The 26,555-nt window shown below is 47.2% G+C and overlaps 1 protein-coding gene across 5 annotated transcripts in view; it reads right to left on the bottom strand.

Moving 5' to 3' along the window:
• Positions 1-2,280: 2,280 nt before the first annotated feature.
• The window catches only part of RSPO1 (R-spondin 1), a 67,113-nt gene continuing 42,838 nt past the window's right edge, over positions 2,281-26,555 (bottom strand). For 3 of the 5 annotated variants that reach the window (XM_060206184.1, XM_060206185.1, XM_060206186.1), the window contains 4 exons: positions 7,642-7,899; positions 5,534-5,683; positions 3,806-3,994; positions 2,281-3,095 (listed from right to left, as the gene is read on the bottom strand). In XM_060206184.1, coding sequence (XP_060062167.1) covers positions 2,926-3,095; positions 3,806-3,994; positions 5,534-5,683; positions 7,642-7,899 — 767 coding nt within the window. In that variant the 3' untranslated portion in view covers positions 2,281-2,925. The remainder of the gene's footprint in view (positions 3,096-3,805; positions 3,995-5,533; positions 5,684-7,641; positions 7,900-26,555) is intronic. The other 2 variants (XM_007535308.2, XM_060206187.1) reach the window with 1 other exon arrangement.

Genomic DNA, 26,555 nt, shown 5'->3' with positions numbered 1-26,555 from the left:
ACCTGCAGACCTGCTTCACCGCTTATGAAGCGACTCCCTGCACATGGGTAGCTGGGGGCTCGAACCGGGATCCTTACGCTGGTCCTTGTGCTTTGTACCACCTGCACTTAACCCGCTGTGCTACCGCCCGACTCCCCTAATTTTTATTTTTATGTGGTGGTGGAAATACATTTTAGGGCCTCACAAATGCATCATAATGCTGAGTGTCCTCCAGGATTCTATCCCCCTGCCCCATTTCTTCAATTTAAAGATACCTTAATACTATCCTACCACCCTTTGTGCTCCTCTGATATCCATGGTTCTGTCGAGCAGTACCAGGGTTGGACCTAGGACCTTGTACACCAGTTTTACCTGAAGAGCTATCTCTGGTCAGGCTTCACTGTGTGTGTGAGACAGGGGGCAGAGAAACAGCTAGATAGAGCATACCCAAAGCACTGTTCCACCTTCCATGGAGTTCCACTTGTCTCAGAACATTGATGTTCTCGTGTGGTACCAGCTACTGAATTCAGGGCCTCACACATGCAAGGCACATCTTTTTTTTTTTTTTTTATTGCAGTCCCATCCCCAACTTCCTAAATGTTTATTTAATGGTTTTGTAGCATGGAGGGGGGGCCTCACACAGGCACAATGTTATGGTTCCCAAGTCAACTTTTCTCCCAGTACTTTTATTTCAAATGGGCAGAGAGACTGCATCACTTCACCCTCCAAGGAGCTTCCCTTGGTGCTTCCACATGGTGCTGGGACTTAAACGCAGGTCCTTGTGCATCAAAAGGTGAATATTCTACCAGTTGCACTATCTCCTCCCTTTTTGAAAAAAAAATTAAACTGTGCAGGCAGATTGTATTATATTTATATTAGATAGCATGGTATAGAGTGGCATTCTTTCTTTTTGTCTCTTAAAAATATTTATTCATGGGGGGCCAGGTGGTAGCACAGTGGGTTAAGCGCACAGGGCGCAAAGCATAAGGATCCCAGTTAGAGACCCCAGATCCCGGTTCGAGCCCCCACCTCCCCACTGCAGGGGGTTCACTTCACAGGTGGTGAAGCAGGTCTGTAGGTGTTTATCTTTCTCTCATCCTCACTGTCTTCCCCTCCTCTCTCCATTTCTCTCTGTCCTATCCAACAATGACAACGACAAACAACAAGGGCAACAAAAAGGGGGGGAAATGGCCTCCAGGAGCAGTGGATTTGTAGTGCAGGCATCGAGCCCCAGCAATAACCTTGGAGGCAAAATAATAATAATATTAATATTAATAGTAATAGTAATAATAATAATAATAATAATAAATGTATTCACTGTGAGAGAGAAGAAGAGGAGGACAAGAACTGGAGCATTACTCTGGCACATGCACTACCAAGGATCAAACTTGAAACCTCATGCTTGAGAGCCCAACACTTTATTTACGACACCATCTCTCATGTTGTCCTCTCTGTCTTAAGTCCTACTTACTCCTCCTTCAGAGCTTAGCTCAGACCTCACTTCTTCTGAAAAACTTCCCTGATATAGGCTTCTATTTTTATTGAGTTTTATCCACTTAATAGTTATGAGTGTGTGCCTGTGATTGCCTGCCCTGAACTCCATCCAACTATAATTAAACTTCGATTTGAATAGTTACTTGATTCATACCGGCCACCCCTACCAGCCTCTAAGCTCCATGAGAGCAAGGCTCACATCTGGCTTCCTGTTGATAACAAACACTTAGTCCAGTGCCTAGTATATGTGTGGCTGCAAGTGGGCATTTCTTACTGCCTTAAGAGGCTATTCCAGCCACTGTTCTGCCTTCTGGTACAGTTGTCTCCACTACTCTAGAGAGCCTGTGCACTGCTGGTCCTAGATCATCACTCTACTACCCCTTCAGTATATACAGGTTACCTTTTCCCAGATGAAAAGTGTTCCTTATGGATAAACAGAACTCCTTCCGGTACAAGCTGGCTGGGACTTGCACTTTTTAACCTTAGAGAGAATTAGACTCACAGGTGCACACCAGCCTTACAAAATCATGTTCAGATGTAGGCTGTGGCTCATATCCGGATGGGACCTGAGATTCTCATTTCTAACATAGTGCTCAATGCTGGTCCACAGATCACACCCAGAATAACAACGATGTAGGAAATACAGCCAACTCCTCCATTTGACCAGAGTACCCTGAGTATTTCTCTCTTGCTCTGGACCCTCTGTCCAGGAGATCTTAAGGGGGGTGTCTCTTGAATTTCTGCTCTGTCTGTGCCTTTCTGCTCCCATATGCCCCATCAGAGATGTACACTGCAAAGGAAACAAGGTACCTGTAGCAACTGTTTTTTTTTTTTTTTTTTAATCTGACATAAACCTTGATGAAGTTCTCAGGGAAGCCCAGAGATAGATCAGGGAGGTAACAGTATTCTCCAATGATGAGGTCCCAGAGCCAGAGATGCAGAAACAGTTGTTGAACGTTGGCTCCTCTGCCGCAAATATCAGTGCCGTCAACTCCTCCAGAAGATTCCCCTCTGCAAAGTGTGAACTTGGATTCTGGGGATCACTCTCTCTCATGCTACTGGGAGCACTGTAGACCAAGTATGTGCTGCTGTGTCCTCTGCCAGGTCCAGATGACCCCTCTGCCTCTCCATCCTGTCCACACGGTGATCTCCAAAGGACAGGAGGGTCTTCTGATGGCCCTGTGTGTATGTGTACATGTGTGTCAGCTGCATGTTAGAACACAATGGTCTGAGTGCGCACATGCATGTTGTGTGTCCATTTGAATGTAGAGTCTGATGTGCATGTACGTTGGTTACATGTTCAGACATGGGAGTGTGTGTACATATGTGCATCCATGTATGTATGGAGAGTGTGTGCATGTGTTATGCTCAGTGCTCCAGTTCAGGGAAAGTTTCCTCACACAGAGAGCTGCCAGACTCTTTCTGCATGGGCCTGGAGGTTACACAGTGTCCCTAGGTGGGTTCTGCAGATGTGACTGGCCCCGCTGTCCCTTGCTGCTGCTGCTTCTGTTGCTGGCCCTTGCGTCTCCGAGAGCTGGTGCCCGCCTCCTTGTTCTCCTTCCTGCTTGGGTTCCGGTTGGCATTCTCCCTGCGGCCCTGGCCTCCCTTCCTCCTCTTCTGCCCTGCAACCCCAAAGGCAGAAAGAATCAGGACAGGGTATCCCACCTCATGTTGTTGGTCCTGTCCAGGCCCCTAGGAGGGGGTGCTAAAGCCTTAAGTGGGAGGAGGCCTGGAAAGAATGCCTTTTTACAGCTGGGGGCCCCCTCAAGTCCCTGCTCCCAAAGCCTCCTCTAACTGGAACCACTTCAGAGAACCTTGTGACATGGGTGCTGAGGATGGGTGTCCCCAGAACATTCACACCCTCCACTCTCAATGATCCAGACACCCTTCTCTTCCTCACCCTTTTCTCTGACCTTGGATGTCCAAAAGCATGTCTCAGCTACTCAGAGAGAGGTGGGAAGGCACCTGATGCTGTACCCTGCACAGCAGCCTGCACAGCTGTGCACGGTGTGACCTTGGTCAAATCAGGACAATTTGCTGGGTCTTAGCAACCCCTTCTATGTCCCCATCTGAACCCCAAGGGTCCTTCCAGTTCCCACATTTGCTAAATTAGAAGAAATGGAATGAGGGGAGGGATATGGACATGACCAGCCCCTGCCACACACAGTCCCAGCCCTATTCTGCGCCAGGCATGGGGCTTCCATTGCACTGGGAGCTTCCATCTGGCCCTAGTCTGAGGTGTCTCCTGGACAACTTGCAAGACACAGATGTGGCTGGACAACCCTCCTAGTACTCCACCCCCAGCCCCAGGGAGGGGCAGGCTGTAGCTCACCCTCAGGACAGGGTGTCCTCCGCACTGTGCACCTCCGGGTCTCCTTGGTGTCAGAGCACAGAGTGTGGTCACCCCCAGGGGCATGCAGCACCCGCCGTGTGCGCTCCTCAGAGCCCTTCCGGAAACCACAGAGCTTCTTCTTCTTGGAGCACGGTCCCCATGGGGACCACTCGCTCATTTCACATTGGGCTGGCAGGAGGGAGGAGAAGAGTGAGAGGGGAGCGAACGCAAACATCTCCCTTGGTCTAGGTGACCCCAGGAAACCCCTCTTACCATTTCTCTGCATATTAGGTGTCTTTACTTCTTGCTTAATGTAGCTTACTATTATTTCAATGGTTTTATTTATTTAGTAATGAGAAAGATAGAAGAGAGAGAAAGAACAGACATCACTTTTGTACATGTGCTGCTGGGGATTGAAAGCAGACCTCATGCTTGAGAGTCCAGTGCTATGTCCTCTGTGCCACCTCCTGGACCACCTTATTATTATTATACATTGTATGATATTATTATAATTATTATATTAATATATTATTATATTGTTATTTTTATAGTGAGGCAGAGAGAGACCACAGAACCAAAGCTTCTTCCAGTGCTCTAACTTGAGTCATACACATGGCAAAACAGCACACTATTCAAGTGAGCTATTTCGTCAGCCATTATTATTATTATTATTTAAACCAGAGTGCTACTCATCTCCAGCTTATTATGGTGCCAAGGATTGAGTCGTTTGTGTAGCCATTATAATGTCTGCCCAATGCTATTTTATTTTATTTTATTTTATTTTATCTCTAAAGAAGAGAAAGGAGGGGCCAGGTAGTGGCGTACTTGGTTAAGTGCACACATTACAGTGTGCAAGGATGCAGGTTTAAGCCCCTGGTCCCCACCTGCAGGGGGACAGCTCATAAGTGGTGAAGCAGGGCTGCAGGTCTCTCTCTTTCCTCCTCCCCTTTCTATTTCTCTGTCTTTATCCAAAAGTAAATAAATTAAATATAAAAAAAAGAAGAGAAAGGAAATGATAAGAGAAGATGGTGCATAGGATCTGAAATTCTCTCTACACATATATTTATAATTTTATTTACTTGTTTACTCATTTTTATTGGATAGAGACAGAGATAAATCAAAAGGGAAAGGGGGGAGAGAGAGAGAGAGAGAGAGAGAGAGAGAGTCCTGCAGCACTGTTTTACCACTCATGAAGCTTTACCTCTGTAGGTGGAGACCAGAGGCTTGAACCTATATACTTGCACATTGTAACATGTGTGCTCAATGAGGTGCACCATTGCCTGGCCCCTGGAATCTTTTTGATTCCAGGTTTTTGTTTTTTTTCTTTGTTTTTGCTTTTTGGCTAGAGATGATTCCACTGATCCTAGAAGATTCCCCCTCTTGCTCCATTTTTTTCTTTCTTTTAAATAGAAGGCGAGAGATAGAGGAGGGATGAGGAGAAATGCCATAGCATTGCTCCACCCATCATGAAACTTCCCCTCTGCATGGTGTTCCCATAGGGTGGCTGGGGGCTTGAACCCAGGTCCTTGAGCAAAGGAATGTTCAATTTACCCAGAGCTACCTATCAGCTTGGCATCTTTTTTTAGCTCAGAGGACAGGGAAGCTCTGAGAGGATTTCCCCAGAGATGGTGGTGGGCAAACTTACTCTGCAGCACACCCTCCCATTCGTGTCCTGCCCCTCCTCTGGGGGCCCTAGCCTATGTACCCGCAGTGCCCACAGTGCCTCACCAGGACTGCTGCACTCCATGGTGCCGTTGGCAGCTGCAGAGCCCTCAGGGCAGGCCAGGTAGCAGCGGCCTTTGTGTAAGTACAAGCTCTCTTTACACTTGGTGCAGAAGTTGTGGCTGAAGCAGGCCTCGCAGTGCTCGATCTTGCATTCTGGGGAGAAGACCAGATTGGAAGCCTCTGGCTCAGCCTGAAATAGACACTACACTTCATCCCACCCTCCCCCAACACTTATCAAATGCCCCCTACTTACTCCCGTCCACCCAAGGGCCCAACTGGAGCCCAGAGGTACAAGTCTGCCTGGGAGTCTGGAGAGAGAGGAAGGATAAGCAGAGGAGGGGGTTATTGACTTGGCACTGCCTTCCAAGCTCCAATCCAAATCCAGTGCCAGGAATCCAAGATAGCGGGTTTCAGTGGACGAGGGCAGAGTCTCTGGGATAGGTGAGGATGCCTGAGGATACCCCAGCATCTCAGCACACCAAGGGGCCCACAGCCAGAGTTGAACTGAGGAATGTAATTCCCCCTCCCACCTCTAGTGACTGCATGGCCTGTCCCCATTACTGGGCACCCACAATTCCCTGAAGCCTGTTTCTCCTCCTGCCCAGAGAAGAAAGAATCTGCTTGGAGGAGTGGGAGCAATCACAGGGCAAATTCCTCTCCCTGTGCAAAGTCAAGTTCCGAGAACCACTTGGTTGGACTCCTGGGTCCCCCTCCTTGATCCCCTCCTGCCAGTTCTCCCTTCTGTGAGGAAGGAGGGGAGACTCCAGGCCTCTGCTGGAAGATGGTGGGTCTTTCACAATCTGTCCTCTCCTAGAGCATGGCTGGAGTTGACTTCCCTCTCATCAGGCACATGAAGCTTGGGCTACCAGGTCTCTGGGATCTAGCACAACCAGGAACTCCCTGCCTCAAATACCCTAGGAGGTAGAGAGCAGCCCCAAGCTTCTGCCTTCATCCATACAAGCTCCAAGCCCACTCTGAGCCTCCTAGCCTCTCAGTTGCCTCTCCCTCCCTCCTTTCCCACTCCCTTCTCCCTAGCTCTGATTCTTGGGTTGGGAGGCAGGTGAAATGCAGTAAGAACAGCAACAGCTACCGTTTGTTGGGTGCCAACCACTAAGGGTTCTACATAGTCTCTTACAATAAGGGGGTCAAACTGAGAATCCCTATTTCAAATATGAGGTTTTGAAAGATCATTACATGCCAATCACACAATGAATAAGCAGCAGAGTTGATATTAGAACCCAACTGGTCTTGAGCAAGTTATTTCCCCTCAGGGCCTTGATGTCTTGATTAACATAGAAAGGGATGTCATCATTTAGGTCCTGACTCTCTCCAAAGGTCATTGTAAAGTTTGACTGATAGGTAATCTGGAAAAGGCATTCTGAACAAGTGTGGGGGGGGCAGTGGCATTGTTTCCCTGAGTGTTTGTCACTGTGTGTCTCATCACAACTGAGATGGGGGTGGGGTGAGGGTGAGGAGCTGTGACACCATGTGTTTTGGACCACTTGGAATGGGCTGGGGTGGAAGAGCTGAGTAAAGACCAGGGAACAGCAAGCTGGTGGGGCTTGGGTGGTTCTTCAGCCCATGCAGCAGGCAGAGGCTGCAAGCAGCAGTGTGTCAAGCTAGGATGAGTGTCCCAGAAGTATCTTTGTGGCTGCAGTGCTGCAGGAGAGTGGCAGGGAGCCAGAGAGGGGTGGAGGGCAGATAAACAGGCTATGGCCTGGCCCAGAACAGAGCTGATGGGGGCCCAGGCAATACACTGGCGCTGAAGAGAGAAGAACAGGATTCAGAGTGTGGACTGTTGTCAGACAAATGGAAGGGCTGTGGATCTGGGTGGTGGCCTGGGTGCCAGCTGGGGACACTGAGTGACCTGGGGGACTATAGGTAGCTTTGGGCTTGGAAGGAGGAGATATCTCTGGTACAGACACACCGAGTGAGGTGAGGGTTGCCTATTTCTGGGGTGCCTGATCTGCAGCCAACCAGATGCTCGAATCAGGAGCCTCGTCCTTCCTCAGTTGGGTACCTGAACTCTTCTCATCGGTCACTGGTACATCAGACACCCTCTCCCAGGACCCAGCGCCTCCAGGGCCTGCTCCAACCCTGCCCACACTCACTGATGCACTTGTTCATGTCGGGGTTGCGGGCATCGAAGTATCCAGGTGGGCAGGATGGCAGGCAGACGCCCACCTGGCGGATGTCGTTCCTCTCCAGCAGGATGAAGAGCTTGGGTGAGCACTTGAGGCAGCCGTTGACCTCAGAGCAGAGCTCACAGCCTTTGGCACAGGCCTGGCTCCCCTCGGGACTGACTGCAAGACAGAATGAGGGAGAGGAGGCTGCTGGGAGGGAGACTGCCCTTGTTCCCAGGCTCTCACCTAGGGGGAGACATGAGTAGATTGCTGTTTCAATATTATGGACAAAAGTGCTTCTCAGAAAGCACAGCTGTCTGCAAGGTGGTTTTATTTGCTTGTTTTAACCAGAGCACTACTCAGTTCTAGCTTATGGTGATGCTGGAGACTGAACTTAGTACCTCAGAGTCTGAGGCATGAAAGTCTTTTGCAGAACCACTATGCTATTTCCTTGTCCCCAGAGGGCAGTTTTATCAGCTTCACCAGTTGCTGCTCTTAAGGAAAATAGCACAGAGACCTGGAAAAAGAGCACCTACCTACCCTAAATGTGTCCCCTGGATTAGACCCAAAGCCAGCTCTCTCTCTAGGCTTATTCTATAATCCCCAGAGAAACTACTGAAGCTGCACCTTGCTGGAACTTAGCCCTTGTTTCCCCAGAAGAAGAAAAGTTCAGCCTGGGATGTGGTGGCAGGCTTGTTCTTCTTTGCCCCACCCCTAAGCACTGGGGAATGAACGCAGAGCCTTGAGCATGAGTGATAGTACTGCTGAGCAACCTCCTTGTGAAGATTTATGTTCCTACACCTTATATTAGAGAGGGAGACCAAGGGTGGGAGGGAGGGAGAGGGAGAGGCAGACAGAGAGAGGAGAAAGGGAAAGAACATCAGGGGCCAAGTGATGTTGCACCAGTTTTAGCGCACGTGTTACAATGCACAAGGACCCAGGTTTGAGACTCCTGGTCCCCACCTTCGGGGGAAGCTTGTGAGTGGTCAAGCAGTGCTGCAGGTGTCTGTCTGTCTCTCTTCCTCTCTATTTCCCCCTTTGCTCTCTATTACTGACTGTCTCTATCCAATAAATAAAGATAATTAATAATAAAAGAAAAGAAAGAATGGGAGAGAACACTGCAAGACTGTGCCACCATCCATGGAGTCTCCCCTAGGCGCTATGCATGGTGGTCCTACATGGTGCCAGAGATCAAGCCCAGGGCCTGGTGCACAAACTATATCCTAATTTCTTTTTGTTAAATTATCTTTTATTTGAGAGGAAGGTAAAAATATCTTTTATATTGCGAGGAAGGCAGAGCTAGGGAGGGAGAGAGACAGAGATACCTGCAGCACTGCTTCACCACTCACAAAACTTTCCCGCTGCAAGTGGGGACCAGGAGCTTGCACCTGAGTCCTTGAACATTGTAACGTGTGTGCTCAGCCAGGTGCTTCACCACCCAGCTCCCATATCCTGACTTCCTGCAGTAAGTATTTTCTGTTTTTGAGACATAAATATTTGTTTGTTTGTTTATTTATTTGTTAGTGATAGGGGAGATCAGATCATTATTTTGACATATGTGGTGCCGGGAACCAAACTCTGGACCTCAAGCTTGGGAGTCCAGTACTCTACCTGTTGAGTTACCACCTGGGCTGCTCTCTTGAGAAAAATTTTAAGAACAAGAACAATAATGGGAATAATCATCTGAGGAAATACCCACTTAACTCTGAGATAGGAAGACATGAAATGACCTATATTAAAAACGGTGGACTAAACCAGAAATGATTCTGTTCCTGAGGGGACATTTAGCACTGTCAGGAGACAGCTTTGATCATCACACTGGGGAAGGAGGGTACTGGCATCTTGACTCCAGAAGCCATGGATACTGCTAAACTTCCCATAATGCACCAGACAGCCACCACCATGGATGGTCTGGTTCAGAATGTCAGTGGTGCTGAGATTGAGAAGCCCTGGCTTAGAACCATCCTGAGGCAGTACAATCTTCATATGCAAAGCCACGTCTCCTCTCATCGACTTGTTCAACAACACTCACTGAATCCTTTCAAGATATCACAGACAGTGTGAGCTCTGAGCATGTGAAAGCAAAAATTCCACTCTGCAAAGGATTGATCATTCAGTGATATAGAGAACCCCACAGACAGGCAAATACTGACAAGCACAGGGCCAAGCAGTGGTGGAAACGAAAGGAAAGAAGAAAAGGATCATGAAGAAGTTGCTGTCTGGATCAGCTCTGGAATAATGGTGAAGATTTGTCCATTAGGAAGTAGAAGTAAAAGTCCTAGAGGAGTGGGGAGTCGGGCTGTAGCGCAGCGGGTTAAGCGCAGGTGGTGCAAAGCACAAGGACCGGCATAAGGATCCCGGTTCGAACTCCGGCTCCCCACCTGCAGGGGAGTCGCTTCACAGGCGGTGAAGCAGGTCTGCAGGTGTCTGTCTTTCTCTCCTCCTCTCTGTCTTCCCCTCCTCTCTCCGTTTCTCTCTGTCCTATCCAACAACAACAACAACAATAATAACTACAACAAGAAAAGCAGCAAGGGCAACAAAACGGAATAAATAAAAATAAAATAAATATTAAAAAAAAAAGTTCTAGAGGAGCAAGAGCACGGTGGTGTAAACCCAAGAGGATCTGCTGGGGCTGGGGGCAGGAAGGCCAAGGAGGGGAATGGTGAAAGGTAAGGTATTTTACCTTTTTCTTTGAGCAATACTGGGACTGTTCCCAGCTTGAAGTTTTTGTTCTTTTAAAAATGTCAGATAGGGCGGAGGTAGATAGCATAATGGTTATGCAAAAAGACTCTATGTCTCAGACCCCAAGGTCCCAGGTTCAATCCCCCACACCACAATAAACCAGAGCTGAGCAGCGCTCTGGTTAAAAAAAAATAAGATAGAATGAGAGAGATGGGGGGACGTCACAATACCACTCCACCAGCTGCAGAGCTCTCCCTGGCACTACCCATAGTGTTCCTCTGTGGTACTGGGGCTTGAACGCCAGTGCATGATAAGGAGTAAAAGAGAGAACCAAAGCATCACTGTGGCGTATACAATACTGGGGGTCGAACTCAGGACCACATGCTGAGGAGTCCAACACTTCACCCATGGCGCCATTTCCTGGGACGCTCCATGTGCTTTTGAGTATTTTCTCCCTGTTTAGTTGTTCTCTCTTGGTCTCCTAAGTGGTTTTTTTTTTTCTTTCAAATGTCTATTCCTCAGTTCATTCTGTGCCCACAATCCTTGCCTCTCATGGTCCTCCATCTCCTTGATGACTGTTTGCTTGTAGAGGACTCTGTGTCTCAATGTCCAGCCAAAATGCTTCTCTTGAGTCCCAGACCACATGTCCACACTCAACAAACAGACACCTCCCCCACAGTGACCACAGACATGACATGCCTGAAACTTAACTGCCCACTGCTCCACCCAACTTCTCCTTACCCGGTCATCTTATCAGTGAAGCCCTGCTTCACCATTCATAAAGCTTTCCCCCTGCAGGTGGGGACCAGGGGGTTGAACCTCAATCTTTGTACACTGTAATGTGAGTGCTTAACCAGGTGTGCCACCACCTGGCCCCTAACAGGATTCCTTACTGGAAGGTTTCTTGAACTTTTTTTTAAAAAAGATTTTATCTTTCATTTTTAAAAAATATTTATTTATTCCTTTTTGTTGCCCTTGTTGTTTTGTTGTTGTTGTTGTTGTTATTGTTGTTGCTGTTATTGATGTCGTCATTGTTGGATAGGACAGAGAGAAATGGAGAGAGGAGGGGAAGACAGAGAGGGAGAGAGAAAGAGAGACACCTGCAGACCTGCTTCACCGCCTGTGAAGCGACTCCCCTGCAGGTGGGGAGCTGGGGGCTAAAACCGGGATCCTTACGCAGGTCCTTGCACATTGCACCACCTGCACTTAACCCGCTGCACTACCACCCGACTCCAGAACTTTTTTTTTTTTTTTTTTATAGACAGAGAGGCAGAGAGATCACAGCACCATTTCTTTCAATGCAGTGGATCCAGGCTTAAACTTAAGTCATGCACCTGGCAAAGCAACACATAACCCAAGGGATTTATTTCATTGCCCTAGTTTTTTGAATCTTAATTTTGTTCCTGTGCAGAGAAAACACATAAGGAGGAGACAGGGTGGGAGGAAAGGCAGTGGCACGCCCAGTGAAGTGCACATGTTACAGTACATAAGGACCCGGGTTCAATTCTCTGGTTCCCACCTGGAGGGGGAGGAAGCCTCATACATGATGAAGCACTGCTGCAGCTCTCCCCTTTAAAATTTTTTTAAAAAATATAGTTCTTAATTTTTATATTTATTTTCCCTTTTGTTGCCCTTGTTGTTTTTTATTGTTTTTGTAGTTATTATTATTGTTGTTACTAATGTCATTGTTAGGACAGAGAGAAATGGAGAGAGGAGGGGAGGACAGAGGGGGGAGAGAAAGATAGACACCTGCAGACCTGCTTCACCGCCTGTGAAGTGACTCCCCTACAGGTGGGGAGCTGGGGGCTCGAACCGGGATCCTTATGCTCAACCTTGCACTTCACCCCATGCACACTTAACCCGCTGCTACTGCCCTTTCCTTTCCCCGCCCCCTCATCGCCTTCTTCTTTCTCATCACTCTGGTGCATACACTGGCCACTGAGATGAGGACCTCATTTGCTTAAGTCTGATACTCTAGTTACTGTATCATCTCCTCAGCCATGTTGACTCTTTCTATAGAGAAAAAAAAATTTTTTTCTGGGGCTTCACACCTCTAGAGCAAACTTTTCAAATAGATAAAGGGGAAAGATACTACAGCACCGAAGCTTCCCCCATTGCAGTGAGGGCCAGGCTCAAACCTGGGTCACATGCATGAAGTGTTGAACTCTAGCATGAGGTTCTGAGTTTGATTGCCAGTGTTGCATATGCCAGAGTGATGTTTTGGTTCTCTCTTTCACAAACAAACAAACATCCTTCAAAAAATACATTGTTTTTACAAGAGCTTAGGGAGTACGTTCAACAAAGGAGAAAGTCATCAAAAGCCAAATACTGCTAAGATGTCACATAGGGCATCAGCAACAAGCAAGCTGTGCTGGGAGAGTGGGGACATAGAGCTTCAGTGGATATGGTGTGGAGCTAAATCCCCTGTAGATCTGGGATAGAGCTTTGGAAACCTAGTCTTGAGAAGTTGGCTTTCCCTCAGAAAATGAATATTACAACAGAATAACTCAATGAATTTCATCAGCGAACAGCTGGGATTGCTGATAAAGAAAGGAGCATCATGATCTGAAGGAAACAATCTGGGAAGAAGGAGATTTGGGATCCCCACCACCCCTCCAGACTAGAGCTCTGTTTCAGGGACCTCAGGTGCCATAATACTATGTCACTTCTTCAGAACTATACCCTGTAATCTTACAGTTTTGTAAACCACTACCAATCACAAATTGTAAAATATGGTTTATTTTTCCCATATTTGGGAACTACTCTCTTCCCTGATCCAGCTTTCTAGTCCTTTTTTTAACTAGGACACAATTTCCCCAGACAATACCTTGGGTCCACCTGCATGTTAGCTGTCAGGCTCAGGCAAAAACTAGTAAAGTCATGGGCCCCTTGAAATATGCCTAAAATACACGTGGTGCAAAGCACAAGGACTGGAGTAAGGATCCCAGTCCGAGCCCCTGGCTCCCCACCTGCAGGGGAGTCGCTTCACAGGCAGTGAAACAGGTCTGAAGGTGTCTTTCTCTCCCCCTCTGTCTTCTCTTCCTCTCTCCATTTCTCTCTGTCCTATCCAACAACAAATGACATCATCAACAACAGTAATAACCACAACAAGGCTACAACAACAAGGGCAACAAAAGGGGGAAAAATGGCCTCCAGGAGGCACCAAGCCCCAGCAATAACCCTAGAGGCAAAAAAAGAAAAAAAGAAAAGAAAAGAAATTTACCTAAAATAGACATACTAGCTTTTTTTCCAAAATGGAGACTCCAAATCTTCATCTGCAATATTCTTTCTTTTAAATATTTATTTATTTACTTTTTGTTTTCCTTGTTTTTATTGTTGTAGTAGTTATTATTGTTGTTGTTATTGATGTCATCATTGTTGGATAGGACCAAGAGAAATGGAGAGAGGAGGGGAAGACAGAGAGGAGGAGAGAAAGACAGACACCTGAAGACCTGCTTCACTGCTTGTGAAGCGACTCCCCTGCAGGTGGGGAGCCGGGGCCTCAAACCAGGATCCTCATGCTGGTCCTTGTGCTTTGCTACTGTGCTACCATCCAACTCCCTCGCAGTATTCTTGCCTTGAGGTTCATGATTAGTCAGCAATTTGTTCTGTTTTATATCTTAACTTTTTTTTCAGCCACCAGATTCCAGATGATACCTGTGATGCCAACCTGACTCCCCTGGGTAGACAACCCCACCGTGTGTCCTGGAGCCCTGCCGCCCCAGGTCCCTGCCCCACTAGGGAAAGAAACAGGCTGGGAGTATGGATCGACCAGCCAATGCCCATGTTCAGTGGGGAAGCAATAACAGAAGCCAGACCTTCCACCTTATGCATCCCACAATGATCCTGGATCCATACTCCCAGAGGGATAAAGAATAGGGAAGCTTTCAAGGGAGGGATGGGATATATAGTTCTGGTGGTGCGAATTGTGTGGAATTGTATCCCTCTTATCCTATGGTCTTGTCAATATTTCCATTTTATAAATAAAAAAATTTTAAAACATGGCTCGGGAGTTGGGTGGTAGCTCAGCGGGTTAAGCACACGTGGTATGAAGTCCAAGGACTGGCATAAGGATCCTGGTTTGAGACCCTGGCTCCCCACCTGCAGGGGGTTCATTTCAAAGGTGGTGAAGCAGGTCTGCAGGTGTCTATCTTTCTCTCCTCCTCTCTGTCTTCCCCTCCTCTCTCCATTTCTCTCTGTCCTGTCTAACAACAGAGACATCAATAGCAACAACAATAATAACTACAACAACAATAAAAAAGGCAACAAAAGGGAAAATAAATTTAAAAAAAAGAAAAAACAAACTATCAGATACTTAGAGAAAAATGTTGGCAGAACTCTCTTCTGCATAAATTTTAAAGACATCTTCAATGAAATGAATCCAGTTACAAAGAAGACTAAGGCAAGTATAAACCTATGGGACTACATCAAATTAAAAAGCTTCTGCACAGCTAAAGAAACTACTACCCAAACCAAGAGACCCCTCACAGAATGGGAGAAGATCTTTACATGCCATATATCAGACAAGAGGCTAATAACCAGAATATTTAAAGAACTTGCCAAACTCAAAAACAAGACAACAAATAACCCCATCCAAAAATGGGGGGAGGACATGGACAGAATATTCACCACAGAAGAGATCCAAAAGGCCGAGAAACACATGAAAAAATGCTCCAAGTCTCTGATTGTCAGAGAAATGCAAATAAAGACAACAACGAGATACCACTTCACTCCTGTGAGAATGTCATACATCTGAAAAGGTAACAGCAGCAAATGCTGGAGAGGGTGTGGGGTCAAAGGAACCCTCCTGCACTGCTGGTGGGAATGTCAATTGGTCCAACCTCTGTGGAGAACAGTCTGGAGAACTCTCAGAAGGCTAGAAATGGACCTACCCTATGATCCTGCAATTCCTCTCCTGGGGATATATCCTAAGGAACCCAACACATCCGTCCAAAAAGATCTGTGTACACATATGTTCTTGGCAGCACAATTTGTAATAGCCAAAACCTGGAAGCAACCCAGGTGTCCAACAACAGATGAGTGGTTGAGCAAGTTGTGGTATATATACACAATGGAATACTACTCAGCTGTAAAAAATGGTGACTTCACCGTTTTCAGCCAATCTTGGATGGACCTTGAAAAATTCATGTTAAGTGAAATAAGTCAGAAACAGAAGGATGAATATGGGATGATCTCACTCTCTGGCAGAAGTTGAAGAACAAGATCAGAAAAGAAAACACAAGTAGAACCTGAACTGGAAAATGTTATGCATGCACAAAGTATTGTATTTATAGTCAAATGTAAAACATTAATCCCCCAATAAAGAAATTAAAAAATTAAAAACATGGCTTTTAAAATAAAAATAAATAAAATAAATGTCTGAGTTTAAAAAAAACCAGAAAAAAAAGAAAAAAAGTTATTGGAACCCCATCTCAAGATGGAGAGCAGAGGGTAGTGGCTGAGGGGTTAAAACAAAACAAAAAATAAACAAAAAATTAAAAAAACAGAAAACAGTATGGAAGAAGAGCCATCTCATGTAAGCCATTCACAGTAGAAAGTCGGGAGAGAACTTAAGGATCTGCCCTGTGCATCACCATTGGAGGGCACAGAAAGCAAGGGTGGGGGCAGATTGAGCAAAGAGCCAGTGGCTGAGCCCCTAGGCTATACTCACCTTCAACTGACTTGCAGAGAAAGAAGGACCCAGGGAGAGCTGAGGAGGAATTGTTGCAAAGGTAGGAGAAGAACAAGATAGAGTCAGCCAGACACCTTCTACAGGGATCAAGGCTGGAGGAGGTCATACCTGTGATCTCTGAAGTTAAACGGTCTGACTTGCATTAGGAGTTACTGGGTGACCCCAAGAAGGGCAGTTCTGGTGGGAGTGGTGGGAGTGATGGGAGTGGTGGGAGGACAGTCAAACCAAAAAGGCTCTGCTGAGTGAGCAGAAAGGTTGGAGGTGGGGATAATACAAGGAGAAAGACAAAGAGGGGAGAAAAGACAATGAGGATGGCCAAATGAGAGTTGGAAAGTACCCATAAGCCTGAAAGGCAGTTGGGAAGATAGTTCAGTGGTAGAGAACGTGCCTTACAAGCCTGGGACTCCTGGTTCAGTTGCAGGTACTGAGTGTGCCTGAACCAAACGGTGCTCTGATGTCTTTTATCAGCATCTTCTCTCTGTATCTCTCATAAAAGAAAAGATCTATGGACTAGATAGTGGAGCATTCAGTAGAGCCCACATGTTATCACGTATCACCTGTCCAACGCTTGACGTCTCGTCACCCAATCTGGTCCCCTATGCCTACACTGAACTTCTCTGTTCCAGACTCTTGGAAACAGAGCTGGCAGTCAGCTGAGGTAAAGAACAAACACCTCATCACAGACCCCTGTAAGCGTCAACCCGGCTTTGAACTAGCACGTTATGATTGGGCCCTCCTCAATCGCTATCGAACAGGCCATGGCCAGTGCGCCGCTATGTTCCATCGCTGGGGAGCCAGAGACGACCCGAACTGCCCCTGCGGCTACAGACAGACTATGACCCACATAGTCAACGACTGCCACCTCTCCAGATTCAAAGGAGGTCTTGAAACTTTACATCAGTCTCAACCTGACGCTGTTGACTGGCTACGGAAGAAGGGCAAACGCTTGAAGAAGAATCACGTATAAGAACCTGGGTTCAAACCCATGGTCCCCACCTATGTGCTACAAGTATCTTTCTCTCTGTCTTTTTCTTTCCTTATTTCTCACCTCTATCAAAAGGAAAAAGAAGAAAAAAAAGTAAGGAAAGAAGGAAGGAAGGAAGGGAGAAAGAAAGAAAGAAAGAAAGAAAGAAAGAAAGAAAGAAAGAAAGAAAGAAAGGCTGCCAGGTACAGTGGAGCCTCAGAGATAACCGTGGTGGCAAGAGACAAAACAAGAGAAAGAAATAAAAGGCCTAAAACCAATACAAAGTGTTGGAGTAAAGATCCCAGGATCCAAGAGGGTCAGATAGAGAGTGCAAGTGAGAAGACAGACCTTGAAACTTGAGGCTGAGATCAAGCACAAGGTCTGAGCTCCATGAGGTTTCGGGGCTCGGAAAAAAGAAGAAGGGCTCAATGATGGGCAGGGATCAGTGCAATGAGGAAAGGGGTGCTTATCAAGGGGATGGAGACAAGAGTGCTCTTAATTAGCTGGGAAGTGGGTAGGCAGTGAGGAGATGGAGGAAAAGGGAGCCGTCTAGAGAAGAGGTGGACTCTGAGTAGACGAAGTCCAAAGGAGATAGTAGGCATTGGGGAAGAGATGGTTCAAAGGGAAAGTGAGGCTCAGCGCCCAGAAAGACTAGCTGCTGGGGATGTAGAGCCATAGCCAAGAGCCTCCCAGGGAACAGGGAAGCATGGCTACCTAGGCATGGAGTAGAGCATTGGTGGAGGGTGCTCCTTGACCTAGCTGTGAGGTGAAGGAGGCGTGCAGCTTTGAGGCCTTGGATGTCCTAGTGAGTCCTCCACAAACAAGGCTTTTGTTCTGTTGGTGAGGAAAGGGACCACAGAAGGTTGTGGTGGGGTTCACAGCTTGAAAGGCTCCCTCTGCTTCTCGTGCCAGTGATGGGAAGAGGGCAGGCGTGTAGGACAGCAGTGGTTGAGGAGGCTGGGTGGGCTTAAGGAAGGGGAGGATGCTCACACAGGCTGGTGCCTCCTTCCCAGCTTCTTCTCCAGATATCCCTCACACAGCTGTGGCTCTTTCCACCTCCCATCCAGCTTATTCACTGCGAAGCACTCAATGAAGTCCACTTCACTAAGCCAGGAAGGCAAAGCTGTGCCCCTCAACCCCCACCCCTCACCTTGCTTCTCTGCCTCCTTCAGTCTCATGCATTGTCCTTTCAAGCCGACATTCCTATGATCAGGCCTTGTCCCAGGGAAGCTCAGTGTCCTGTCTCCTTGAAGAATGGCTTCTGGCTCCAGTTCATCCACTCAGAAACTTTAATTCTTATCTCCAGGAATCTTTCTCTTTTTTTTTCTTCTTATTTTACAATATTTTATTTATTTAATATTGGATAGAGATACCTGCAGCCCTGCTTCACCACTGGTGAAGCTTTCTCCCTGCAGGTAAGGACCAGAGGCTTCAAATGGGTCCTTGAACACTGTAATGTGTGCACTTAACCAGGTGCACCACTGCCTAGCCCAATCTCCAGGGATCTTTCTTTCCCTCCCTCCCTCCCTCCCTTCCTTTTTCCCTGCCACCCCCCATGCAGTGTAATAGGTCAAACTCAAGGTCTCACACATGTGCTGAACCACCTTCTTGGACCAATCTCTCTCTCTCTCTCCAAGGTTATTGCTGGCTCAATGCCAGCACTACGAATTCACTGCTCCTGGTGACCTTATTCATTTATTTTAAAAGTTTTATTTATTTATTAATGAGAAAGATAGGAGGAGAGAGAGAAAGAAACAGACATCACTCTGGTACATGTGCTGCTGGGGATCAAACTCAGGACCTCATGCTTGAGAGTCCAGTGCCTTAGCCAGTGTGCCACCCCTTGGACCACTATTTATTTATTTTTATTTGATAGGACAGAGAGAAATTGAGAGGGGAGGAGGATATAGAGAAGGAGAGAGAGAGACATCTGCAGACCTGCTTCATCACTTGTAGGGAGTTGGGGAGCTGGGGGTTCAAACCTGGATTGTTGCGTGGGTCCTTGTGCTTAGTACTATGTGCACTTAACCAGGTGTGCCAGCACCCACTCCTCTCCTCAGAGAATTCAAGACATTGTTTCACCACCCATGGAGTTTCACTCATTTTGTCTTTGTTGCTCTCTGTGAAGCTAGGATAGAATTCAGGGCCTCACATATGCAGGCAGGTGCTCTTATACTGAGTCACTTTCCTGAACTATTCCAGGGATCCTCCTCTTCCTCAGCCTCCTCCCCCTTTTCCTTCCCCCCATTTCTCTTCCTCCTCCTCCCTTTCCTCTTCCTACACCTTCTTTTTAAAATTTTTTATATTTATTTATTTATTTTCCCTCTTGTTGCCCTTGTTGTAGCTATTATTGTTGTTGTTATTGATGTCGTCGTTGTTAGATAGGACAGAGAGAAATGGAGAGAGGTGGGGAAGACAGAGAGGGGGAGAGAAAGATAGACACCTGCAGACCTACCAGGATCCTTATGCCGGTCCTTATGCTTTGTGCCATGTATGCTTAACCCACTGCGCTACTGCCTGACTCCCCTACATCTTCTTTTTGTTATCAGGGCTTCACTTCTCTGGACTGACTGTTTTAGATAGCAACACAGACAGAGACAGAGGGAAAGACACTACAGCATCAAAGCATCCTCCTCTCTGCTGGGGGCCAAGTGCATAACAAAGCAGACACACTACTCAGGTGAGCTATCTTTTAAAAAAAATTTTATTATCTTTATTTATTTATGTATTGGATAGAGACAGCCAGAAATCAAGAGGGAAGGTGGTGGTAGAGAAAAGAGAGAAACAGAGAGACACCTGCAGCACTGCTTCACCACACGCAAAGCTTTCCCCCTGCAAGTAGGGACTGGGGCTTCAAACCCGGGCCCTTGCACATTGTGACATCTGTGTTCAACCAGGTGCACTACCACCTGGCCCCACAGGTGAGCTATGCAGCCAGCCGCAGGGTTCGTTCTTTTCTTTTTCCCTTTCTTTCCTTTGTTATGATAGAGACAGAGAGAAGTAGAGAGAGAAGGGGGTGAGATGCCTGCAGCACCGTTCTATAGCTTATGAAGTGTCTCCATTTGCAGGTGGGGACCATGCATAGTAACCTGTGTGGCCCACCAGTTGCACCACTACCATCCAGACCCCCTCAGGCATCATTCATAAACCAAAACTCTGATTGAGTCACATCCTCACCTACAGGCTGTCCCTATTGCTAGCAGAATTATTATCCAGCTCTTCCTCTGAGCCTCAAATACTCCCACAACTGATCCTACCTTCCTTATCTCTCAACACTACTCTTTTTTTTTTTCCTCCAGGGTTATCACTGGGGCTCTGTGCCAGCACTACAAATCCACTGCTCCTGGAGGCTATTTTTCCCATTTTGTTGCCCTTGTTGTTGCCCTTATTGTGGTTGTTATTGTTGTTATAGCTGTTGTTGTTGTTGTTGGATAGGACAGAGAGAAATCAAGAGAGGAGGGGAAGACAAAGAGGGGGAGAAAAAGATAAACACCTACACACCTGCTTCACCACTTGTGAAATGACTCCCTGCAGGTGGGGAGCTGGGGGCTCGAACAGGGATCCTTGAGTTGATCTTTGTGCTTTGTGCTATGTGCGCTTAACCCGCTGCACTACCAGCCAGCCCCCTCAACACTACTCTTAAGCAGTAAGCAGTGTCATCACACTACCCTATACCACTATGCATTGACTTGGGTTGGTCCTCTCTACCTCCTCCAGAGTCTGACTGATGCCTTCAAGTATCAGAATTAGAGTCACCTCCTCCAGGAAGTGTCCCCCGATTTTGACTCTTGGATCACACACTTGGATCCATCAAGGTAAGCATCATCTTATGTCAATATTATCTACTAATATGTCTTTCTATACACACACACACACACACACACACACACACACACACACACTTCTTTCTTCTTTTTTGAAGAGTAGAACCTGCCTTCTTTCTGAATAAGAGCCCAGTCAGAAGTGAAGTTCCATGGGAAGGTAAGGCTCTTCCGAACAGGCTGAGGGTGTGGTGAGAGGGGTGGAAACTCAGAGAGGTAGGCCTATGGATTGAGTAGGAGTGGATAAGAATGAATGGTTGTGAGGGCCAGGGGGTGGCACACCTGGTTGAGCACACATATTACAATGTACACTGGCCCAAGTCCAAGCCCCCAGCTCCCACCTGCAGGGGGGAAGCTTCACTGGTGGTGAAGCAGTGTTGCAGGCATCTCTCTGCCCCCCCCTCATTCTCCCTCTCCCCACTTCTCAATTTCTCTCTATCCTATTAAAACAAAAAGAAGAATGAGGGGTTGGTGGGTTGGGTGAGGTATAACGAAGTGGAGAGGAACTTACCATGGCAAAGAGGAGGGGTAATCTTTGTTTGAGGTATGTTACAATGGAGGAACTAGGCTTGGTAAGAGAAGCCTGCACTAAACAGTAGAGGTGGAGGTGACAGGGAAGGGAGCCTTAGTGAGGAGACAAAGAAGGAGGGCCCCATGTCCTCCCTGCTGTGTCTGTTCCTGACATGCAGGCTGCTCTCTGGGCACATGTCCATGCGAAGAGTCAGCCATTAAAATTCTGTTTTAATTTTTCACTATTTTATTGCCACCAAAGTTGTCAGTGGGACTTGGTGTTTGTATGATGAGCTCCTGGTGGCTTTTTCCCTTCTTTTTCTCCCCCTTCATCTTCTCCTTCTCCTCCTCCTCCTCCTCCTCCTCCTCCTCCTCCTCCTCCTCCTCCACTTCTTCCTCCTCCTTCTCCTTCTTTTTAAATAGAGACAGAAACTGAGAGGGAAGGGGGAGATAGAGAGGCAGAGAGACAAGGAGAGACAACTGCAGTACTGCTTCACTATGAGAAGCTTCTCCACATGCTCTAGCAGGTATGCCACTGGCTGGCCCTGGAATCAGCCTTCTTTAATTCAGCGGTGCACATCATTCAGACCTTCACATCTTCTCACCTGGACCCACATAGCCTTTCAGCTGGCCCACCTGCCTCCCACCTCAAGTGTCCTCCTCTCATCCCTCCTGCAGCTGGAGCAGGGCACTTCACCCAAGGATTAAAACCCTCTTAGTGGCTTCTCCTCACCCATTGCTCAGGCCATAACAAGCACAGGATCCTCAGCCTGACAATACAAAGTGCTCTATCCTCTGACCACTGCCCACTACTACAGAACTCTGCCCCAGTCTCCTCCCCCCACCCCCACTCCTTGCAAGGCCAACCCCAGGTTCTGTACAGCTTCAGGAAAGTTAGACTTTTTAAAAGAATAAATATTTATTTATTCCTTTCTGTTGCCCCTGTTTTATTGTTGTGATTATTATTGATGTCGTTGTTGTTGGATAGGACAGAGAGAAATAGAGAGAGGAGGGGGAGAGAAAGATAGACACCTGCAGACCTGCTTCACTGCTTGGGAAGTGACCCCCCTGTAGGTGGAGAGCTGGGGGCTCAAACCGGGATCCTTGAGCCAGTCCTTGCGCTTTGCACCACCTGCACTTAACCTGCTATGCTTCATCCTGACTCCTAGACTTTTTTTTAATTGGCACAACCCAGATATGAGAATAGCAGCTTCAGTTCAAACCCCAGAACCACTTAGAAGACATTTCTCCCTTCCTCCCCCCTTTAATGTTTTTCTTTTATTTGTTTATTAGATAGAGAAATTGAGAGGGGAGGGGAAGGTAGACAGGGAAAGAGACAGAGAAATATCTGCAGACCTACTTCACCACTCATGAAGATTTCCCCCTGTAAGTGGGGACCAGGGGCTTGAACTGGGTCCTTGAGCACTATAGTGTGTGCACTTAACCAGGTGAACCACCACCTGGCTCCAAAGCCATTTCTCCATCTACTCCCAGCCGTACCCCATCTCCAGAACAAATGGCATATTCCCTTTCCTGGTTCCACACCTTCAGACATGCTGGTACCTCTGCCTGGAATACCCTCCCCCACCTCCATTCCCTCCTATCCAGGCATTCATAGAACTAGGCTGAAATTGTCTCCCCCTCTCCTGTGTGCTTAGCATTCATCTCTGGTTCAGTGCCAGGCTCTGCAGGCTTGCAATATACAGGCATTTATTCAAAGATCCAAAGGCTGGACAGGGCCTCATGGAAGGAAGACGGCCAGTGTGAGAGGGGGGAGGATGCTCCAGATTGGGGGGCAAAGTAGGGGGAGTCCCTTCTTTGGAAGAGTCAGGGCTCTATGACAGAATGAGGGTTTCACAGGGGGCAGAACTGAGTGAAAGTACTCAGGAATCAGGTAGGAGCTGGGTCTCACTAAGGGTGGAAGAACTGACTGTGAAGGGTGGTGGAGGAAAGAGGATTCAGTAAGGGCCAGAAAATCCTGCTGGAAAAGGTGAGGGTGTAGAGAGTGGGCCAGGAAGAAGACTGAGAGGGGGGAGAGGGACCCAGAGAGAGGAAGGGTCTTTAGGGAGAGGACTATAAGGAGGGTGTCCTGTCTGGTTTAAGACTCATAGCCCAGGGGCTGGGTGGTGTTACACTTGGTTAAATGCACCTGTTACCATGTGCAAAGACCTGGATTCAAGCCTTTGGTCACCACCTACAGGGGGAACGCTTCCAGAGCAGTGAAACAGTGCCATATATATATATAATTTTTTCTTTCTCTCCCTCTCTATCTCCCCTTTCCCTCTCAATTCTCTCTGTTTCTGTCCAATAAATAAATAAATGAATAAATAAATATCACAGCTCAAGAGTCCTTTGCTCTACCCCTCCCTGCCACCTGCCAGCTCCCTGTCCACACCTCCCAATGCAACAAGGCTCTGGGGGTAGATGGCAGGGCCGACAGACTTGACTCTCCTATATAAAAAAGCTGATATTTGCCCTTTGTGCCCCCTACCCCCAAGCCCAGGTTCCCAGTGTCCCTCCATGTCATCAAGAAGCCAAACTGGCCACACCCAGGTATCTTGGCTCTTCATCTCTTCCCTCATGGCTTCCCAGACACCCCAGAGCAAAATGGCCTGCACACTGTTTACAGAGCAGTGATGCTCACCTTAAAGTCCCTTCAGAGCTCAATACACAGAGGTTTCACAACACATTTATTTAATATTTGCGAACCTCCCTATAGCCCTGCACAAGCACACAACTTTACGGCTCGTCTTCAGCAAGTACTGACTAGCAAAGTCTGCCCTCATCCCTCTCTGAGCTTCTATCCATTCTGCACACTCACTGTACCCTGAGTCTTTCCTCACATCTCATCCCATTCCGGTATCTCAACCTTAGCTCACATCACTTGGTCAGAAAAGCAGCTTCCAAATGGGGAAGCAATCCAGATGTCCAGTGACAGATGAGTGGCTATGAAGTTGTGGTATACACACACAATGGAATACTATTCAACTAGTAAGAATGATACATTTTAAAAAAGAATGATAAATTCTCCTCCTTCACCTCATCTTGGTTGGAACTGGAAGAAACTGCGTTAAACGTGATAAGCCAGAAAGAGAAGGGTGAATATGACAGAAGTTGAGAAATAAGAACAGAAAGGGGAGGGGACAAGTAAAACTTGGACGGGGCTTGGCGTATTGCAAAAAGCAAAGGAATCTGGAAAAGGAGGGCAGAGAGGGGGCTGGGGTGGGTGGATGAGGAAGATAGGTTCTGATATGTGATGGTGGAAGAGGAATTACAAAGGACCCACGTCAGGGGCGAAAGATTTTTGCAGATATCTGTCATGATGTAATGAGAAAAAAGTAAGAACATTTAAAAAATTTATCTAATAGAGAAAGAGAGGAAATCAGGAGGGAAGGGAGATATAGAGAGGGAAAGAGACAGAGATACACATGCAGCCCTGAGTCACTGCTCACAAAACTTTCCCTTGCAGGTGGGGGCCAGATCCTTGCACATTGTAACAACCAACCATTGTAACTCAACCAAGTGCACCACCACCCCGCCCATAGTGAGATGAGAAACTTTATCCATGTGTCAGCATGTAATGTAAGCCATTAACCACCCAATAAAATGATAAAAATAAGCAAATAAAATGAAAGCAGGTTCCCATGCTGCCAAGGTTGCGGGGCTATAGCTGTCTCAAAAGCTAGATTCATCAAAACTGTTGCATTAAATTGACCTTTTTGTTTTTCTGGCATGACAGACTTGAACCCAGGTTCTTTGCTTCCTGATTCAGGTGGTTCTATATATGGGAGTGGGCACTAGACCACTAGTGCAGAGTGCATGAATTTAGGGAGTTCTACTCATCATCTTTCTCTCTCTCTCTCCCTCTTCCTCTCCTTCTCTCTCCTTCTTTTCCTCTCTCCTTTTCCCTCTCTCTCTCCCTCCCCACCTCCTCTCTCATCCTCAAAACAGAGACATATTCTAAACCACTAAACTGCATCTGGCCCATGGAGTCCAAAACTCTGGCCACAACAGATGAGAAGGGAGGGAAATCAAGGTCTTGTCGCTGATTAAACTTAACCGTCTCTAATTGTTTGTTAAGCCAGGGATTTTCAGCTTCACCAGTTCTCTGAGCTTCTCTCCCTGGGCTGGGTTCTGGCCTTGGCTGCTCCCTTGGAGATCCAGCTCAATTCCACTCCCTTTCAACCTCCTTGAAGCAAGAGGTGTCTGAGCTGTGATTCAGGGGAACTTTGGTATTTGTGGATGTGATGTCTGCTCAGGGGCACATTGAGCAAGACAGACAGGCCAAGGGGTCAAGCTTCCCATCTGTAACACCAGCCTAACTCCACTCCCTAGAAAGATCCTTCCCCCACTATGGTCAACCCCACACCTCACTAGCAGGTACTGGAGACTCCCTCACTGGATACATTAAGTAGAAGCTAGTGTACCTGCTCTAGGTGAGGGTTCTGGGAGGCACTGTGGGAGTGGTGGAGACAGATTAACCTTGAACTTGATCAAGCACTATCTTCAAGAAACTGGACTCACAGAGATCAGGAGACCTCATTCCAAAATTGATTATGTGTCCTTAGGACCCTTCATTAGTTCCTCTATCTTTTTCCTTTCTGCCACTGGTAGCCAAGGCTTGACTCCTTTCTGTGGGATGCATCAGTTCCCAGCAGACTTTTCTCACCCATTTCAATCATAGATAGAAACAGGGAGAGAGAGGAGGAGAGACACCACAGCAACATTCCATTACTTCTGAAGCTTCCCCTGTACGTAGTGGCCCTGTGTGGTGCCTGGAAGCTTGAACCAAGGTCTTTGAGCATGGCATGGCCAAGCTCTACAGGCTGAGTTATCTGGCCCCAGTCCCCTTTCTTTTCTAAACTTATTTTGATAAGACTGAGAGAAATTGAGAGAGGAGGGGGAATTGGAGAGGGTAAGAGAAACAGAGACACCTGCAGCACTGTTAAACCACATGAGAAGCTTTCCCCCAAAAGATAAGGGCTGGGGGCTTGAACCTAGGTCCTTGTGCATAGCAGCATGGGCACTTAACCACACGTGTCACTACCCTTCTTTTTTTTTTTTTTGAAGACTTATTTTTATTTTCTTGTTAATCAGAGACAGAGAGAGAACACTATAGTATCAGTCTGGCACATACAACGCTGGGGATCCAACTCAGAACCTCAGGCCTACGAGCCCCATGTTTTACCACCTCCTAGGCTGCCCCTCTTCCCCTTTCTCAGCTACATTTCCT

The sequence above is a fragment of the Erinaceus europaeus genome, chromosome 13, assembly GCF_950295315.1.
Source record: "Erinaceus europaeus chromosome 13, mEriEur2.1, whole genome shotgun sequence".
NCBI lineage: Eukaryota > Metazoa > Chordata > Mammalia > Eulipotyphla > Erinaceidae > Erinaceus > Erinaceus europaeus.
This window is presented reverse-complemented; position numbering and strand designations above follow the sequence as displayed.